The sequence below is a fragment of the Prionailurus viverrinus genome, chromosome B4 (assembly GCF_022837055.1).
Source record: "Prionailurus viverrinus isolate Anna chromosome B4, UM_Priviv_1.0, whole genome shotgun sequence".
Classification (NCBI taxonomy): Eukaryota; Metazoa; Chordata; class Mammalia; order Carnivora; family Felidae; genus Prionailurus; species Prionailurus viverrinus.
The window spans coordinates 116,911,478-116,930,999 of NC_062567.1; the positions used below are offsets into that span (position 1 = coordinate 116,911,478).

General features: G+C 41.2%; 1 protein-coding gene across 4 annotated transcripts in view; it reads right to left on the reverse strand.

Annotated features, from left to right (window-relative positions):
- ANKS1B (ankyrin repeat and sterile alpha motif domain containing 1B) overlaps positions 1-19,522 on the reverse strand; it is a 1,101,801-nt gene that overhangs the window by 34,507 nt on the left and 1,047,772 nt on the right. For all 4 annotated transcript variants that reach the window (XM_047867387.1, XM_047867386.1, XM_047867385.1 and 1 more), the window contains 2 exons: positions 3,216-3,227; positions 2,236-2,322 (listed from right to left, as the gene is read on the reverse strand). In XM_047867387.1, coding sequence (XP_047723343.1) covers positions 2,236-2,322; positions 3,216-3,227 — 99 coding nt within the window. The remainder of the gene's footprint in view (positions 1-2,235; positions 2,323-3,215; positions 3,228-19,522) is intronic.

The following is a 19,522-nucleotide window of genomic DNA, read 5'->3' on the forward strand; positions in this document are numbered from 1 at the left end:
TGAGGACCACACTACAAGAACTTGGAAGATATGCTGGCCTTCTTTAGTGTTCTAATTCACACAGAATTATCTTCTGCATATTTTTCAGTGCTTATACTTCCAGACAACAGTCATCAGTGGGCAGAGATTTATGGCTAACTCATCTAGTTACTGGCAACTGAGGCAGAAGTCTCTCCTTTAGGTTTGGGGGGATCAAGTTCTATAACACTGATGTGTCCGTGAGCAAAATGCAACAGAACCGACAGAGCTCTCTTGCCTGTGGTCATGGAGACTGGAATAGAGAGGATGCTACTGACACAGATGCATCCAGTCACACCACCAGCTTCACAGAATGATAGCCTTAAGACTCTGGAAACTTCTCAGGGCAAATACCACTTGTTTAGAAATTTTCAGATTCCACTACTGCTTAGGTTGTTAATCTAAGAGTTTCAGACTCTTATACTAGAAATAGACTACTATTCATGGTTTTCAAATGCAAATGGGGTAGAGACAGTTGCTCTAGGTTAGGGGAAAAAACCCAAATGCCAAAGCCTTTCTTGAAATTTAGAAACAGTGATAGCAATGAGGTATTGCCAATGAGAGTTCCGTAAAGTTCCAAAACTTTAAAAACCAACTGACTATAATTTAAGGATACAGAAAGTTTGTGCACCGGTAACTGAAGTTGCTTCCAACTAATAAAAGAGCAAATAGGTCTGGATTTTTCTGATTAGAATCTCCACAGCTGTAATCCAACAATAGTAACTATCAGCAATATATTGCAGACTTGAAACTATCATTCCACGTAAGGTAACTGACTCTGTGCTTTGGAGATCCACAGCCTACTTAATCATGCTGGGTTATAAGCTTTCTGCTCTGGTTTCAGAACTGTTTCTAAAACTGGAAGGTTGCTCTCCTAAGTAGATCCGGGGAGCCTGGGCTTGTCTGACTGCTGATATAGCAATCTTCTTTGTTACAGAAAACAAATCAGGAAAATCTGAACTGGTTGAATCAGATGCTCAGGTTTATTATAGTTGCCCAAGAGTCACTGCCCATGGGACTTTCCCCTGGTGGCTAAATCCAGTTGCCCTGGCCCTAAATTACTACTGTTTAGTTCACCTGTTTCACAACTTCTGTTCCCCTTCTCCAAAGTGGAGTGGGTGTAGGTGAGGGGACTCAGTAGGGGGTCCAGAAAAGAAATGGTATTCACCAATGGGGATCACCTCATTTCCCCTCTTTCTAGAGCTTATCATCTGGGAGGGTACAGGAATAAAACACAAGGACATCTGGGGGTTCTGTGAGGAGGAGCCCGTCAAGTTTGACTGTTTGTGGGGAGTGACAGTGGTCACACCCAGGAGCTCTAGTCTAGCACCGGCATTCTGTCATCTTCGCCAAGAAAGGAGCTCTAGAACACTTAAGTGAAATGCAACCCGGCTGTTCACACTTGACCTTAGAGCCCATGAACTGTTTCCACTGTGAGTACAAAGTCACAACAGAGTCACAGTGTGGCCTGACCTTCTTTGTGATTATTTCTTCTCAGAAAACAATACAGCTGAAACCCTCTGTCCCATCTCAAGCGCTGAGAAGAAATGCAATTATAAAATGTAAAAGTCAGAGAATGTGTTTCCTGTGTCAGGTGTTCATTACATATATCGAAAGAAAGGACATGTATATCTCTAGACAAATGGGAGGACGAACATCCTAGTCCTTTAGCTAGTGACAGTTCCTCTGGTGAAGGGGTGATGGCTTTGTTGCATTGTCATTCTATACATGACACCCCTGTAGTGCATTGTCATTCTATACATGACACCCCCTCCTTGTAATGCATTATCATGCTATACATGACACCCCTCCCCTGTAATGCATTGTCATTGTATACAGGACACCTCCCCGCCTTGTAATGCACTGTCATTCTATACATGACATCCCCCCCTTGTAATGTTCTCTAGAGCCAGAGGAAAATGCCATATACTAAGTGGCCACAGTCTATGCGAGAAGGTACCACAGAGAAAGCAAAATATGTATAGGAATCCTAGATCAAGTTCCCCAGATGAAATTTGTCCTTCTGTATACATGTATGAGTGCGTGTGTGTGTGTACACACGTGCATGGGTGTATCTATGGGTGTGCAGAGAGCAGACAGGTGGGGACAGGAAGTGAATAAAATGAGAGATGCTGGGCGTGACAAGACACAAGGATTTTAGGTCACATTCCCAGGGCTGTATCTGGTGTCTAAGGCAAAGAGAGGTGCACTACTCACCTTATTTGTTGCATCAATGAATTTGACTCCTTTATAAGAGACTGAAAGAATAATAGTGGGGACCTTCTTCATTTGCTCTGTAGACTTCTGAAATTAAAATTAGAAAGCTGTTAGAGCGGTTTGTGTTGCATGGCAACTGAAGCACATAATTTCTCCTCTTGGAAGATAAAAATGAGCCCAAGTTAAAAACAACACACACACACACAAACACACACCAAACACATTAATTTAAATGTAGGTCTCCCTTCTCTTGGGCTTAGCTGTGGTTTGGGGTTCTAAACTATCTGTCTTGCACTTGAGGATCTAAAAACAGCCTGTTCTGCTGCCTCCCGTGGGTGAAGGAATACTCCTTTTCCCTGACACCAAAGGGAGAAATGGACAGCTCTGTCTCCTACAGCAATTTCAAGCAACGCTTCTTTGACTAAAGTTAAACCATGTCAGTGTTAACTCCAAGGGTGAGTTTAGCATTAGCAAAATATATGCCACTGCTCCCCCTTCTAGTCACTCTTTCTTCAAGGCATGACATATGTCTGAATGTGTGGTTAAAATAGGGATTTAAAATACATCATTGTGAATTTTTCTCAAACCTGGCCAAATCCGTAAGAGCTGATATATTTACAGCACCATCGCTTGTGACCATGCGGGAAACAATACCACCCTACAACAATTAAGCCCTCCAGGAACAGTCTGTATTTTGAGCCACAGCAAAACTGGACAGTCCAGGTAACAACCTACTTTATCATTTAGAGCTGCTAGATTTCCTTAGGCTATGTTCTTATGACGGATGTTCACACTGGCTTAATGTGCCCAGAGTCTTCAGCTTCTATAGTTTTATGCATCTGCAAAAAGTTTCTCCAAAATTTAGTATGAGTCTTTTCTGTTTAGCTTTATCATTCATCACGTGTCACCAACAGTCTGTGTACTTCATTTCCCACTATGGATCCTCCTAATAATCACATTAAACATCAAGAAGAACCTACCTGACAGTTAGCCTGATGGGTTTTCCAGATAAGACAGGTGGGAACAAAATAGGAGAGAAAATACATAAAAATGTGAGGAAACCATTTCAATAATTCACCAACAGCATAAAGTCATTAAAAAGTGAATGGAGAATAGGTTTTATCGATACATACAGATGCAGTGAAACTGTTTTAGGAATGGCTGTGGGCTTTTCCAGACCTTGTCTGTCCTTTTGTTTTCTAATTCCCGTTTACTGCATTGCCTAGCCTCACGACCGACACACCAGAACCCTCCACTTCCAGTGTCCCACAACCACCTACCTGTCTTATGGATATTAAGGGAATCGGGAGAAAACATTACCCAATTTTCCATTTTAAAATTCTGAAATGTGACCAGAATTAAAGAAGGCTTTTAGTTGGATAGAGTGACTGAAACTCACTGAACTCTAAAATCATAATTGCATTACATCTTTCACGTGAGCCATGGAAAAGGTGTTTCACATTTTCCTGACTGTTTTGACACATCTTTTGGAGAGCTACTGTACTGGTTTCAAAGATGGAGCAAATGGATCAGTAAGAGTGTTACTATTTAGTATTCATTAAGTGTTTCACACGGTATAGAAAAAAAGCACTCTTGAAGTGCTTTTTAACTAGTTTTAAAATTACCCAAGCTTGTTAGTTTTCTTCTGTGTTTGCCAAAGAGATGCAGATACTTTTGTCTTTTTAATGCTTTATCCAACCAACTTTTAAAAGTGTGCAAGGTAAATCAAAGGCAAAGCTAGAAGAAGTAACGCTCAGTATGCCAATTTTAAGGCAAAGTTGTGGGCTGAGCTCTGTAAAGAGAGAGCTATAGCCGGCCGGCACAGGTAGTGGCTTGGTGGACTGAATGTGTGTGTGAAGAATTCTCTGCAAAGGATAACAATGGATTTCAACAAATTACCTCCCTCATTCCTTGCCATGAATACATTTCTCTCAGACACATCTATCTATACCATCGAACAATATAATATTAAAATATCAACATTTCATTTAGTATTAAGAAAGCCCCAAAGGGAAAAAGCAAAACCATTTGTCATTCATTCAGCAATTGAGTGGTTATAGTAGGCAGCCCACTGTGCTGGGAAAGCTCAGAGTCTACTTCAGGGCACGTTAAGCAGACCTCAAGCTGTGTGCAAACTACAGTCTGCAGCAAGTGGCGTCCCGAGTGCGGTATTGAGAAAATTGTGAGCCTGTGTCTCGGCTCAGTGGGAAAGACGGTTGGGAACGAGGTCTGCCATGGGACAGGGAGAGGAAGAGGCAGCACAGGAGCTAGCTACACACCACGTTCCTGGCCTGGTCTGCCACAAAGAGAAGCCACAACACAAATGCTGATAAATGCAACAGTGAGAAACAGAGTGCCTCCAGAGTACTGAGCAAAGAGAGCTTCACTTTGCAGGAGAGAGTAGGGCAAGTCTTCATTATTCATTTGACAAGCAGTGACTGCCTGCTAGGGCTGACTGAGCTGTTCCAAGAGGATGAATGGGGATTTTCTAGGGGCCAAAAGAGGACAAAGGAGGCTTTTTAGCAGAAGAATCAACATACACACACGCCCGGAAATGAGAAATAATGGGGTGGGTTTGGGTAATTGGTGGAAGATGAGGCTGATACAGTAGGTTTGGAAGGTTGTGACTTACTCTGCCAAGTTAGAATTCCCTGGAAGCTTTTAAGTAGGGAGTGACACAGTCAGAGCTGGGTTGCAGAAAGCCAGTGCTGGTGACCGGATGCACTGGAACAGCTAGAGACTGAATGCAGCAAGGCTGGAAGGAGAGGTACATTCAAACAGGAGACCCTAAGCACCCGAGCTGAAACAGAAGTGCAAGCATGGAAGAGGGAGCCATAACTCTGATGAAGAAGATTCGAGAGGCTCTGCTAACCCATCTGCTATGAAAGATGAGTGAGCGAGAAGATGTCACCGATGAAGAGACCCTCAACTGAGATAAGGGATACTACACAGGAGCATGCTTTTGCATGAAACCCCTTGAACATTGGTAATCAGGTGGAGATGTCCAGTAGGAAATTAGAAGTAAGAATCTGATCTGGTAATCCATGTGCACAGCAGGGGTGCCTGAGGAGATGAGGTGGCTCAAGGAGTGAACAAGAAGAGGGCTAAGAATCTCCTGTCTGGGGAAGATAACCCTTAAGGAGTGGGGAATTAAGAGTCAATGAAGCTGAAACAGAGTTGGAAGGTGCCTGAACACAGTATGGCAGAAGTCAAGGGGCAGATTCCTTAGAAGGTGGGAGCCGTGCCCGACGCCAGGAGGGCTGAAAAAAGCTAAAAATTGAAGCCCGACATTATGGCTGGCAGGCAAACCGGCTGCTACATGTATTGGGTCTTCTGGGCAAAATCCTGGGCTTCAGCAACTAGAAAAGTTTGTTGCTGATTTTATTAAGAGCAGCATGAGGAGGAAAGAACAGCAGACAGAGGAAAGAACACAGAGGGGTGTGCAGTGATTGTCAGCGAGAGGGAGCGGAAGGCTGGGACAACGGGCAGGCTGGGACACGGGCTCTCAGGCTGAAATGAGGGCATCAGCGATGATTTCTGTCCCGATACAAGGATTCTACGTTATATGCTCAGACAACATGGACAAAGAAGACAAGAGAAAAGGTGGTCATTTTTCCTAGGTGCCAAGAGCCCCTGCTCTCCCAGCTGAAGGCCACGCTGGTGTGCCCCCGCTGCAGGCTGTGTGGACGGCAGCGCTGGGGGTGGCCACACAGTCCAATCTGGAGCCCAAACCGAGCTTCTTTCCCACTGCGCGCCGTGACAAGATGATGATGGACCCTGGCTGGCCGCAGAGTCACTCTGGCAGCTCTTCAATGTAATGCCCCTTCTTTAAGGCATTTAAAATTCTAGGAGATAGAAATCCAACCTGTTTTAGGGGATTTTCTGTTGGTGTACTTTGACAGAGCTTTCAAAGAGGTCTTTTCATACGCTATTTTAATGAAAGGTTGAAGACGCATAGAAGAAAGCTAATATACCGAGTCTTCAGGGAGAATAATCAGGCAAGAAATCCAATAAGCGCCTACTTCATTTTGTGAAGGCCGTACAGATACCGAAATATGAGCAGGGCTCCAGTCCAATCACAGACAGCCCACATCCCGCCGTCTCCATTTTCTCTTACGTGTTGAAATTATTGTTTTCTTCTCCTTCCCAGGGACGGAGGCACCTAGTCTGGCCATCACTGCTCAAGTTACAAAGCACTCAGCTGCAGGTGACACTGGTCTCTATGACTTATCTGCAAGCTTTGCTGCGATTCTGGTAGTTAATACTCCCATATATGTACGTATGTTAAACATTCAAGCCTTATTGATCTGTATAAACAGAATTCACTTCTTCAGGCTCTTTTCCCCAGTGAAATGCTCAGGGCAAACCTTATGTTATGGTTCTCTTTTGTTTCCAGTTGTTTTTTTTTCTGCACCATATTCTTGGTGGACTTTCTGAGCCTTCCCCAAGCCCTCAAATTCCCTCCCCGTCAGTGCCAGCTTTATAGGAGAGATTCACTTGTAATGAGGACCTCTGGATACCTGAGCAGCTGAATACTCATGGGTAATGCCCAAAATTAATTTAACCTTCATAGCATCTTGCTCTCCTGCTAAGAGCATTACAGTGATATTCAATTGTATTTTGTTCATAGTTACCCAAAATAAGATTATCATCCTTTTATTACTCTAACAGAAACAGTATTTGGTTATAGAGGGAAAATACCTACCTTTCTGAAATCCAAAATAAAGTGCAACTTTTGAATCTTAAATGCACAGCCAGCTTTACATTTAGCACTTGGGTTTATATTATCTGTAAGCATTTACACAGAATACAGACTGTAATGTCATATCTGGAGGTGGGCACCTGAGATACTGTAAAGTAACTGAACACTTTTAGAACCTTTTTTTTTTTTTTAAGAGGGATTGTTGGACACACCAAGGAAAGTAATACCATCTTTTAATCTTTTTATCAAGTCAGAGATTGCTGTTGGTACTTTTATTTTATCCTTTTAGCATGCCCCGAGAAGGGACAGTTTCTCCTTTTCTAATGCAGAGTCAACAGTCTGAGAATATCCTTTTGAGACTGCAGGGATGCTCTGATCTCAGAGCATGGCTTTCCTAAGTGTGAGTGAGAGCAAAGAGGTTTACAACAGGGAGCACTTCAGCTGTGAGCCGTAATGTTGCGTTGGAGTCCAGAGTGATGTTTATGTTCCTAATGAGAGTCATTTGTGCCTCATAACCAGTACAGAGAGGGAACAGAGTGAGGCAGCCCATGGGGAAGAGATCACCAACCCTTCATTCTTACAATACCCTGCTCATTTCCAGTGTATTTTAAACGCAGACTGGGGAACAGATTTCTGGATGGGCTACTGCCATCCAGCTCACAGTATATTTTTAACCTACACATGGCTACCCTGAGAATGCTTTCTAGTTAGATATTCAGCGCTGAGTTGTAACTATTAATTTTGCCATATAATATTTTCTTTAGATCATTTCAAAGCTTAATTATTATATTCAGTCTCAGCAAGTAAATTAAAATAGGATCAGACAATTATGTTTGGTAGCCCTAAGTGCCTTTCAGATGATTTAAAAAATGTAGAAAACAAGCAGTGTTGTATTTTGTATTTAGTGATACTAATTATGTTGCGGAGGTTCTAAGAGATAGAAAGCAGACCACAGATCGGCTATTTGAAATGCACCTTTACCCTCCAGAACTCAGTTTCAACATCATTTTCTGGGAAAGCCTCGTGTGGCCTCGCAGCCTGACAAGATGGCCACCTCTTACCCCAGGTATGCCCTGTGGACCTCTGCCGCTCTCCCTTAGGGTTCGCTGCCATGGGTCTCAGGTTTGTCTCCCTCACCATACAGGGAGTTCTTGGAGGATGGCCCACATCTTTCTTGATTTGTCTCTGATCTCCCCCATAATGACTAGCACATGGTCTCAGGTTTAGCCCTATGACACTGCCATTTTTTATGGGTCAAAAAAATGGTGAAATATCAGCAATTTCATAGGGTTCAGTCTAACAGCTGCTGAAATCCATAATTATTAAGTGAATGAACAAACAAATGAATGTATGGTAGCGAGCACAAAGCCAGCTTTATAAAGAAGAACCACAGTGCCAGCCTCTCAGTGCACCAGGAGCTCAGCAGACTTTTCAGAGAGCCCTGGTGCCCAGAGCCAGGCACGGAGGCCTTGAAAGAACTTGGAGGAGAACCACAGATGTGATTAGAGATAAGCCAGGAGATTCCTATGGGATGGGAAAGCCTTACCGACCTTGTGATTTGTCAGCCTCAAGGAGAGAAGGGTTAGGTCTTCATTTTTGCAATAGGGAACTGGTTCAAATTGCAAGTGCTGAGAAGGAAAGACTTTTTGAAACAGCAGGAGGATTATTAGGGGCAGCTGCAAAGTTTTCCCCTCTGGATGTCTTTAAAAATAGTCTGAACTCTTATTTGTCACTGATGACTTAGGGGTAAGTCTCATTTGGCTGAGAAATGAGGCTAGATGACCTCTCAAGGGCTTTTCTGGCCAGGAGAAGCCTGACACAAGGGCTGGGTGAGTACAGAGCCTGGTACGACCATGTGACAAGAGCAGACGGTGGGCAGGCAGCCATTCTAACTACTCCCTTGGCACAAGACACGGCTATTGTACTGCCAAGTGTAACTCACACACCCTGGCCAAATCTAGTACAGCGCAAAGCGATGCCCTCTATCTCTACTCCTCTGGCCCTGGCTGCTTTCCAGGCACCATGGCAGAATGATTCCACCAGGGCAACCTAACTGCATGGCAGACTTAACAGGAATGCCCAGTGGACCAAGGCAGCTGTTCTCAAACTTTCGTGGGCATTGGAATCACATGGAAGGCCTGGTAAATAACAAATCGCTGGGCCCCACATCTACAGTTTCTGATGCAGTAAGTGTTATGAACTGAAGGTCTGTGATCTCCCAAACTTATGTTGAATCCTAATGCCCAAAGTATTAGGAGTTGGGGCCTTTGGGAGGTGCTTAGGTCATGAGAGTGGAGCTGTGAATGGGATTAAGTGTGCTTATAAAAGGTATAAAAGGGTCCTCTTCCATCATAAGAGGGCAGTGAAGATGGCCATCTATGAGCCAGGAAGAGGGCTGGCCAGTGTCTTGACTTGGGGACTTCTCAGCCTTCAGAACCACAAGAAATAAATTTCTCCCAGTCACATGGTATTTTTATTATAGCAGCCTGAAAAACTAAGACAGTGAGTCTGAGATAAGGCCTAAGACTTGCACTTATAACAAATTTCCAGAAGCTACTGCTGTTACCACAGTTTGAAAACTTCTGTTCTAAAAACACAGTTGATTTTGGGGGCTCCTGGGTGGCACAGGTGGTTAAGCATCTGACTCCTTGTCTTGGCTCAGGTCATGATCTCACAGTTCATGAATTCAAGCCCGGCATCAGGCTCTGTGCTGATGGTGTGGAGCTTGCTTGGAATTCTGTCTCTCCTTCTCTCTACACTCCCCTGCTTCTGCGTGCTCTCTCTCTCTCAAAATAAATAAGTTAAATAAATAGTTGATTTTTGATTGAAAGTCACTGTCAGAACTGTTCTCTGCTGCTATGCATGTAAACTCAGTTGTACCGCATCCTACATTAATTCAGAGAGAAGCTAATTTATCAAAACACACTATCCTCCACTTGACAAGTGATTTCCAAAAATCCTTAGTTAGCACTTAGTTACAGATCTTGGTCTTCAGAGCAAATAACAAGAATTATTTAAACTTCCATGGTTTCTCAGGGACTGTGAAAGTAAAAAACATCCTTCACATAAAATAAAGAGTTCAGGTCATAAAGATAGATTCTAGAGGTACTTCTAGAATAGATGTTGCTCAGACAGAGCTGACAGGCCCAGGGGTAACGCTGAAGATGTATGGTTTCTCATAAAAGTTCCCCAGTTCTCCCTCAACTAGGAGCACATCCAAGGTATTAAGTATATACCTTGAGAGACGTGACAAGCGAACACCAACACACTTTCGTGTACTGCTTCCGGAAGTGTCAACTGGAACAAGGTTTTTAGAAGGCAGTTTGGCAATTTTTACCCAGAGTTTCAAGATGTGTATACTTTTGACCTAGCCAGTCTATATTTAGTGGCTAATTCTAAGGAAACAATCAGACCCATTGCAAAAGATGTAGGTGTAAGGATGTTGCCCACAGTGTTGGTTATATTTTGAAAAGATTCAAAATGACCTAATGACCAACAAGGGGAACTGGTTAAATGAGTTTGGTTCAGTTATTGATTGGAATATTGTTCAACCACTACAAATAATGTTGAAGATAAATATTTATTGGAACAAAAATATTTTAAAATATGTTATGTTAAAAATAGATTAGAAAATAGAAAATAGTAGGCACAGTATATTCCTATTGCTTTGTAGAAAAGAAATGCCTATGAACGCATGATTAATTAGTTTGGAGGATTACATAGGAACAAGGTGTTAACAGAGAGGTGTTTACCATCTCTGTGTGATAAAATTACAATTTTTTTTAATGTTTATTTATTGATTTTTGAGAGAGAGAGAGAGAGAGAGAGAGAGAGAGAGAGAGAGAAGGAGAATCCCAAGCAGGCTCTGTGCTATCAGCTCAGAGCCCGATGTGGGGCTCGATGTCATGAATTGTGAGATCATAACCTGAGCCGAGATAAAGTCAGATTGCTCAACCTACTGAGCCACCCAGGCGCTCCCTTTTTATTTCCCCTTTCCCTATCTATGTTTTAAAACTGGATAACAATGAATGTTTATTACTTTTATAATAATAAAATGAGAAGTTTTAAAAATGTATATATTTTTTTAGTTAAAAAGCTAATTGTATGGGAATGTAAACTGGTGCAGCCACTCTGGAAAACAGAATGGAGGTTCCTCAAAAAATTAAAAATAGAACTACCCTAAGACCCAGCAACTGCACTACTAGGTATTTATCCAAGGGATACAGGTATGCTGTTTCGAAGGGGCACATGTACCCCAATGTTTATTAGCAGCGCTACTGACAATAGCCAAAGCATGGAAAGAGCCCAAATGTCCATTGACAGATGAATGGATAAACATGTGGTATATATATACAGTGGAGCATTATTCGGCAATCAAAAAGAATGAAATCTTGCCATTTACAACTACGTGAATGGAACTAGAGGGTATTATGCTAAGTGAAATTATTCAGTCGGAGAAAGACAAGTATCATATGATTTCACTCATATGAGGACTTTAAGATATAAAACAGATGAACGTAAGGGAAGGGAAGCAAAAATAACATAAAAACAGGGAGGGGGACAAAACAGAAGAGACTCTTAAGTGTAGAGAACAAACAGAAGGTTGCTGGAGGGATTGTGGGAGGGGGGATGGGCTAAATGGGTTACGGACATTAAGGAATCTACTGAAATCACTGTTGCACCATATGCTAACTTGGGATGTAAATTAAAAAATAAATAATTAACAATAAAATTTAAAAAAAAACTTAAAAAAAGCTAATTGTAAACATGTGAAAAAACACACCGACTTCTCACTTATGATAAGTTCAATCCATTACTTATAAGAACAAGTTAAGAGTGTGTTTGTGTGGGGCCGCCTCGGTGGCTCAGTTGGCTGAGCGTCTGACTTCGGCTCAGGTCATCATCTCACAGCTTGTGAGTTCGAGCCCCATGTCGGGCTCTATGCTGACAGCTCAGAGCCTGGAGCCTGCTTCAGATTCTGTGTCTCTCTCTCTCTGCCCCTCCCCCACTCATGCCATGTCTCTGTCTCTCAAAAATAAATAAAAACATTTAAAAAAAAATTAAAAAAAGAGTGTGTTTGTGTGCACATAGGTATGGTCATGTTGAACTTATGAAGAGACCCACTGATAAGCTCCTTCTCCAGGAGCCACTGTAGTACAGTGAATAATAGCACAGAAGGGCATGTTTGGATTCCTGTCTTGGCTCCACTGTGTGTCAAGATATTTAACCTCTATGTCTTAATTATTTCATCTGTAAAATGGGTATGTTAATACAGCATCGACTTTGTAGAGCTGTGAGGATTACATAATCCAGGGCCCAGCATGTAGTGAGCATCAACAAATTTTAGCCATTGCTCTTATTCTGAGGATGGATGCTTTCACTTACCTGCTTTCCAAAGTACATCCTCCCACTGGCAAGAGAGAGTAGAAGTAAAGTCAACATCTGTGAGCATAAGTGAATAATCTCTGGGCTACATGCTAGGATAGTGGTGAAATGGTGGTTCCAACAATGAATATTCAGCAGAGCAATATATCTGGACCAATGACAATGGACTCAGTATGTTTAGAAAGAGAGCTTCCGTGGGCATTAAAGGCAGAAGAGGGCCATGAAACCTTTCAGTGATGTGCAATAGTGAGGGTGTATAAAGATGATATAGGATGAGATGATCAGAATTGTTCAGTCTTCCTTTGGGAGGACCCCTAGGAAATCACTCACAAAGCAAAAGTACAAGTGAGCAAAGCTTAGCAGTGAGCAGTTGGAAATGCTGTTGCCTTGTGTATACTGTTATTTTAATATACACTCATATTTATGGGCTTAGACCTGTACTGACCTGCAGTACTTGGGAGGGAGCAAAAAATGAAATATTTTATTCCTCCCTGAAACTTGGGCAAATGGAGACTTTTAAAAAAACAGCTGTTTGCACATTTCTTCCAAGCCTGGTTCCTAAGTAGTAGTCCCTGAAATGATTTCTGGAAACCATCCTAATAGACAGGAGTTGTAGAAGGAACTAAACATGACTTAGGTTTTGAGTCTCTTCTTTTTCTTTTTAAAGTTTCTTTTTATTTCTTTTGAGAGAGAGAAAGAAAGAGAGCACACAGCAGAGGGGCACAGAAAGAATTCCAAGCAGTCTCCATGCTGTCAGCATAGAGTCTGATGCTGGGCTTGAACTTACAAACCACGAGATCATGACCAGAGCTGAAATCAAGACTCAATGCTTAACCAACTGAGCTACCCAGGTGTCCCTAGTTTGAGTCTCTTGTAAGAGCATAGAGACAACATTTCCATCTAATTCTAAAATCTGATTTCAAGCATTCCAATCCATTCTCCAACATTATTATTTTTTTTGACAAGCACAGAAAAAAGACAGTCTTCACACTTCAATCAAGGTACATTTGGAAATTTATAGATTTGAAAATTCAACTTTAGAATTGTTTCTAGATTGGAGTTTAAAAATGAGACAAGGTCAGGGGAATGGACTCAATAAGAAACCTGAACTATGGTGTCTGAACTATCTAAGCCCTTTGGGAAATAAAGATTCCCTAATTTAAATTTGCCAGATCTGCTTACTCCGGACAAAAAAAAAAAAAAAAAAAATATATATATATATATATATATATATATATATATACACACACATACATATACATATATATATATTTCCTAATTTGCATTGAGAAGGCGGATTTCTACCTGATTGTAGTTGAAAACAGGTATTTTTCTTTTCTTAAAAGAGAAATTGCCTGGAGCACAAACACCTGTGAACAATACTCATCATCAACTATGGGATTAGAGAAAGATTTTAGAGTATGAAATTGAATATAATAGCCTACCTCTTATAGTAGCAGATGTTTCCTAATAGTATATTTAATTAGGGAAGTGACTGAATACTGTATATTAGTGATAATTATACCCTGAGGCAAAATTCGGGGCTGGGGGATGGGGTATGTGTAAGTCTCGGGAGGCAAAAAGGAATAGTAGAACGTCATCTGGCCAGAGCAAATCCCTCATTTGAGCAACCACTGTGCGTCTTAGAATCTTTGAAGTGGGAATTACTCATACCAAAGAGAACACTGAAAGGCCAAAGCAACCTATTTATTGCTTTGTAAAGTTCAGTCCTGTGAACACATTATTTAAAAGAGGCAAGCTAACTCCCAATCGATTTAGGAACAAGTTACTTCCCCCAAAATATAAAACTGCAAAATTACATTTACCATCTTATCAACAGTTTCCCATCATTTTCTCTTCCTCTTGGTGATGGCCTTTAAAAACTGGAACTAAGGGGCGCCTGGGTGGCGCAGTCGGTTAAGCGTCCGACTTCAGCCAGGTCACGATCTCGCGGTCCGGGAGTTCGAGCCCCGCGTCAGGCTCTGGGCTGATGGCTCAGAGCCTGGAGCCTGTTTCCGATTCTGTGTCTCCCTCTCTCTCTGCCCCTCCCCCGTTCATGCTCTGTCTCTCTCTGTCCCAAAAATAAATAAACGTTGAAAAAAAAATTTTTTTTTTTAAATAATAAAAACTGGAACTAAGGGGCACCTAAGTCAGTCAAGTGTCCGACTCTTGGTTTTGGCTTAGGACATGTTCTCAATGGTTCATAAGATTGAGTCCCATGTCAGGCTCTGTGCTGACAGCACGGAGTCAGCTTGGGATTCTCTCTCTCTGCTCCCTCCATCAACCCCCCCCCCCCCCCCCACGCATGCACACACTCTCTCACAAAATAAATATATAAACACTAAAAAAAATAATAAGAGTATAGGATTCCTAAGTTTTTGAATACTTTCTTACATACTGTGAATGCAGAAAACCAGGGTAACGACTGCAATACTGACATTATAGTTGAGTAAAAAATAAATGAAATAATCCAAAGCAAATCTATCAATTTACTTGTTCAAATATTTTGGAGGAAGAGGTCAACGTGTTTTGAGGTTTTAGTGAACTAGACCCTTTACAGGCATCACTTTATTGATCACCATCAAAACCACCCTAAAGGTAGCTATGTTATGGCAGGCCCTGGGGTGACAATATACATGGTTCCCGCCCTCGAAGGGAACGGGGCATGAGCAACCAGGTTTGTACAGTGGTGAAATGAGGTGTGACAGAAGGAAGGTTCTGTGTTCCATGGGGAGCATGTTGGGGGCATCATATTCAGGATCCCAGAGCTAATGCTTCCCCTCAGGAATCCTTTCAGAAATGAAGCCTGTCTCTGAGCACAGATTTAGCTGGAAAACCTAACTAGTAACATAAAAGGCAGCACTAAATGAATATGTTCAGATCAAATAGATACTTGTTACAACTTCTCACATGTTACTAATATATGTTTTTAGACTTTAATTTTAACAGAAATGCCTGTAAAGCTGTCACAGTAAAGGTAATAGGCAGCCAAGTTGTACTACTGAAGAGCGAAATAATTCACAGAAATCATTCGTCCTAAAAGTATGCCTCAATATCAAGGCATATCTAATCTCTTGGGCTTTTATTAAAGAAAACTCTGAAAGAGAAGACAAAAACTGCAATTCTACTTAAAAAAATTATCAGGGTTTAATGTAAGTTCCTATTGATTCTTCTTCACTAAACACAATTAAGAAGATAATTTTAAGAGGGTGTGGATCCAGGAAAAAAAAAATCTTAAGATGAAAACCTGCATACAAATATTTATAGCGCCTCTGTTCATAATTGCCAAAATCTGGAGGCAACCAAGATGGCCTTCAATAAGTAAATGGATGAACAAACCGTGGTACATCCATACGATGGAATATTATTCAGTGATAAAAAGAAAGAGCTATTGGGCACCTGGGTGGCTCAGTCGGTTAAGCATCCGACTTTGGCTCAGGTCACAATCTCATGGTTCATGAGTTCGAGCCCTGTATCGGGCTCTGTGCTGACAGCTCAGAGCCTGGAGCCTGCTTCACATTCTGTGTCTCCCTCTCTCTCTGCCCCTCCCCTGCTCATGCTGTCTCTGTCTCTCTCTTTCTCAAAAATAAATAAACATTAAAAAAAAAAAAAAAAGAGCCATCAAGCCACAAAAAACATAGAGGAAGGAAGCTTAAAAGCATATTGCTAAAGAAATGAAAGAGGCCAGTCTGAAAAGGGTACACACTGTATGATTCCAACTATTTGACATTCTGGAAAAGACAGAAGACAGTAAAAAGGTTAGTGGTTGCCAGGGGCTGGGGGGCAGGGGAGAGGAGAGATGAACAGGTAGAGCACAGAGGATTTTTAGGGCATGAAACAATTCTTTGTGACACTGTAATGGCTGCATTTGTCAAAACCCCAAACACTGTATAACACTGAGAATGAACTCTAATGGAAACCACAGACTTTAGTTAATAACAATATTGTTCGTAATTGTGACAAATGTACCACATCAATGCATGTTAATATGCGAAACTGGGAAGGGAATGGTGGAGGGGGTATGTTCAATAACTGCACTTTATGCTTAATTTTTCTGTTAACCTAAAACTGCTCTAAAAAGTAAAGTCTGTTAGAAAAATTATAAGGCAGTTTGAAGAGGAAAAAGGCTGGCTGACCTGAACAGAATGATGTGAATTACTACCATCTCACATACATTAGCTTATGATGGCCTATTTTTGACTGAAATAATATGAGTATAATAAAATACCAGGACATTAGTGTAGAATTATCTTGGTTTCAGAAATGGAGGGGACCTTAGGGATGAATAAACAGGCTTAGATAAACTTAGAAATTAACCAATTGTGACCACCAAACACTCCAAATGTTTCTGAAGGGGGAACATTGTGTTTGGTTTGTGCTGGGGCAAAGTACATGTATTTAAGTATTATGGAAAAAAATATAGTTGCTTAGGATGCAAGAAAAACTCTCTTAAAATTATTTAGGTTAACATATTGGAATGTACTCCAAATTACTACATATATCTGTACCTACATGGTTTAATTTAGCTAATTTTACGGACTCTTTGAGGGTTCCTAAAGCTGTCTGTCAACATAAATGATCCACATTTTCAGCTATTTTATTTTGTTTTTAATTTTTTTTTTTTAATTTTTTTTTTCAACGTTTATTTATTTTTGGGACAGAGAGAGACAGAGCATGAACGGGGGAGGGGCAGAGAGAGAGGGAGACACAGAATCTGAAACGGGCTCCAGGCTCTGAGCCATCAGCCCAGAGCCTGACGCGGGGCTCGAACTCACGGACCGCGAGATCGTGACCTGGCTGAAGTCGGACGCTTAACCGACTGCGCCACCCAGGCGCCCCTGTTTTTAATTTTTTTAAGTTTATTTCTTTCTCTTCAGAGAGAAAGAGAGGGAAGGGCAGAGACAGAGGGAGAGAGAGAATCCCAAGCAGCATCTGCACTGCCAGCACAGAGCCTGATGTGGGGCTTGAACTCACAAATGGTGAGATCATGACCTGAGCTGAAATCAAGAGTTGGATGCTTAACCAACTGAGCCACTCAGGCAGGGACATTTTCAGTTTATTTTCAAACTCCGGGCAATAAATGTTCCAAGGGCTCATTAGAGAGGTAGTGCAGCCTAGGGTTTGGAGTTCGGTGGTGGAGCTAGATCACCTGGGTTCAAACCCTGGTTGCACTGCTTGCTGGCTAACCTTGGGTAAGTTACTTAACTTTCATTGGCTTTTGTTTCCCCACATGTAACATGGGGACAGTAGCAATACTCACTCATGATTAAATGAATTAATGCACATAATCACATGTGCAGGGCCTGGTCTACAGCTGTCAAGTGTTAACTGCTATTAGTATTGAAAAACTGATTTTAGGAGACCATGCTTGCAGGTCACTTTGGGGATCATCTGTGATGATCCTGCAGGTTGATGGAAACATGAAGACTACACTATAGTGAAACTTCTCCTACTTTGGGGGAATTACATGTTAACTTGTAGGATTTCTCTACTGAACTGTGAACTCAGGGAGAGAGCCAAATCTTAGTCATCTTTGTTAACAAAGTACATTAAGGAAGCATTTCTCAGAATAAAGAACCGTACTGATTTACTTCTTACTGGGAAAGAAATTTTAATTTCAGCTAAAATGCATACTGTTGAATTGAAAACGTCTTTTTTTTTTTTTTTTTTACACCCAAAGAGTTAAAAACCAGGTAAAGTTTTAATCTACAGTAATTTGGCCTAATGATATTACTACATATCAACTTCTAAGATCACCAGTCCTGAAGTATTTCCCCTGGGTAGACCTGATCATTCTGGGACTTTTGACTGCAATGCTACCATGTTGAAAACAGATAAAACAGCGTCTTGAAGTTCAAACTGAAAATTAACTGCCAGTTGAGATCCACACCATTTTCAGTTGGTGAGAGTTCTAATTCACAATACAATAGTCCCAGATAACAGCAAACCTGAGTTTCTCCTTTTGAAAGGCTCTAATAAATCCACTGAGTGCAACTTCAGCCACTGTACCAAAGACTGATATTTATTTAATCAAGATGGGAGATAAGGGTTTGTGATATTCTAAGAAGCAATGAAGTCCCTATTTTCATGTAAACTACCCCAAATAAACACCAAGGGCAGCAAACCAGAAAAACCCCAATGAACAGAAGAATGGCTTCTAAACAGAAGGCCTTTTCTGTTTCATTTTAAGCAACAGACAAGTATTTAACTAAATTATTCTCCGCTGACACTATTAAAATGGCTTCCCTGTTATCAGAATGGAATTTCAGATCCACTAATTTCAAGAAATTGAAATTCAAATCACAAATCTGGTTTTAAATGGTGCTATGTGCTGTATGCACTATTTATGCGGATTACAGCATCGAAGTAGCTGGACTCAGATAATTGAGTTAATAGCATTAAATCAGAGATGCCAAATTAATTTCTTAGACACGTTCATAAATAGCTCTAAAATTATTATGAGGCTTGATGATTGAAAAATGTTCCCATTTTATTGTTCACTGGTGACATAATTTAGAGCGGATATATATTGAGAATACCAGATTCCCAGAATTATAAAACCGTGAACCAAGACCCCTACAGGGCACCTCGTCCCATGTCCTCATTTTCTAAGTAAGAAAACGAGGCCCAGGGGAAGCAGGCAAGTGCGGTAGTTAAATGCTGGAGTCAGATCTGCGTTCTAGTTCCAGATTGGCAAGTTATTCACTATGTGACCTCGGGAAAGTTACTTAACCTCTCTCAGCCTCAGTCTCTTCAAGAGTAAAGTGGGGGTAAGGACACTACTAATCTCTAGGTTTGTGATAGGATTCAGTGGGATAAACACACAAAGCACCCAGCATAGAAGACTGGCACATTTTACCTACTTGGTAAATATTAGCGGTTATTATTATTATGACTAAGAGTGACTTCCACAGCATGTAAGCAGCAAGAAAACCAGAACATAGAGTTCCTGACACATACCACAGCTTTTTTCATCTAAATATAGTACCTGGGATAAAGATTCTTTGGCACTGACAATAGAAGTATAACTCTACATCAAATAGAAGGATAACTATTTTCAGTCTTTCTGTTACTGAGCTGATCCAAATATTAAATCAGTGATCACATACTGAGGTCTCAGTTTCATGAAGATTCACACACCCTCAGCCTTCCAAGAGCAATCAGTATTACATATTTGCCTTCATAACTGTTTTAGTTTAA